The sequence below is a fragment of the Apaloderma vittatum genome, unplaced genomic scaffold (genome assembly GCF_000703405.1).
Source record: "Apaloderma vittatum isolate BGI_N311 unplaced genomic scaffold, ASM70340v1 scaffold31680, whole genome shotgun sequence".
NCBI classification, from domain to species: domain Eukaryota; kingdom Metazoa; phylum Chordata; class Aves; order Trogoniformes; family Trogonidae; genus Apaloderma; species Apaloderma vittatum.
The window spans coordinates 588-1,178 of record NW_009695542.1 but is presented as its reverse complement, the minus strand read 5'-3'; the positions used below and the strand labels follow the sequence as shown (position 1 = coordinate 1,178).

General features: G+C 57.0%; 1 protein-coding gene across 1 annotated transcript in view; it reads right to left on the bottom strand.

The window, feature by feature from the left end:
• IL17B (interleukin 17B) overlaps positions 1-590 on the bottom strand; it is a 1,672-nt gene extending 1,082 nt beyond the window's left edge. The window contains exon 1 of the mRNA XM_009871698.1: positions 570-590. Coding sequence (XP_009870000.1) covers positions 570-590 — 21 coding nt within the window. The remainder of the gene's footprint in view (positions 1-569) is intronic.
• Between the last annotated feature and the right edge of the window lies 1 nt (position 591).

Below are 591 nucleotides of genomic sequence, written 5' to 3'. Positions count from 1 at the left end.
AAGGAGCTTTAGAGATGAGGCACTCAATAATGGGATCTTTATCCAAACCTTCTTCTCCCTCCCTCTGTGCTCCAAGGACGGTGAGAGAGAAAAGAAAGATGCTTTTTCCTTTCCTTCTCCCTCCAGCCTCGCAGGGCTGAGCTCCTGCGTGCTGACACCCGGCAGGCTGCCCAGCTGCGAACAAAGTTGCTTTCTGTAGTCCTGCTCCCTGCTATTCGCGTCCCTGCAGCCAGCTGCAGGCAGTCTCGCACCCTGCCCACCGTCCTGCAGCCCTCCGCACTGTCCCACAGCTCTGCCCACGGGCGCGTGGTGCCCCGGAGCCAGGGCCACTCAGCTGGGGCTTTTTTCCCCCTCTGGTGTCAGACTGTCCTGTCGGACTGTCGTATCTTTGCTCTCTGAGGCTGTTGCATCCTCTCTGTGCCAGGCATGAGAGCGATGGCCCTGGCAGGCCACAGTGTGCATCTCCAAAGCAAACAAACCCAAGTTGTCACCCGTAAACAAGCGGGCGAATAATTATATAAAAGACAGAAAATGAGGAGCAAGCCCTGAGCTGCCATGCAGTCACCTACCAGGTTTGGAGCCCGCTCCATC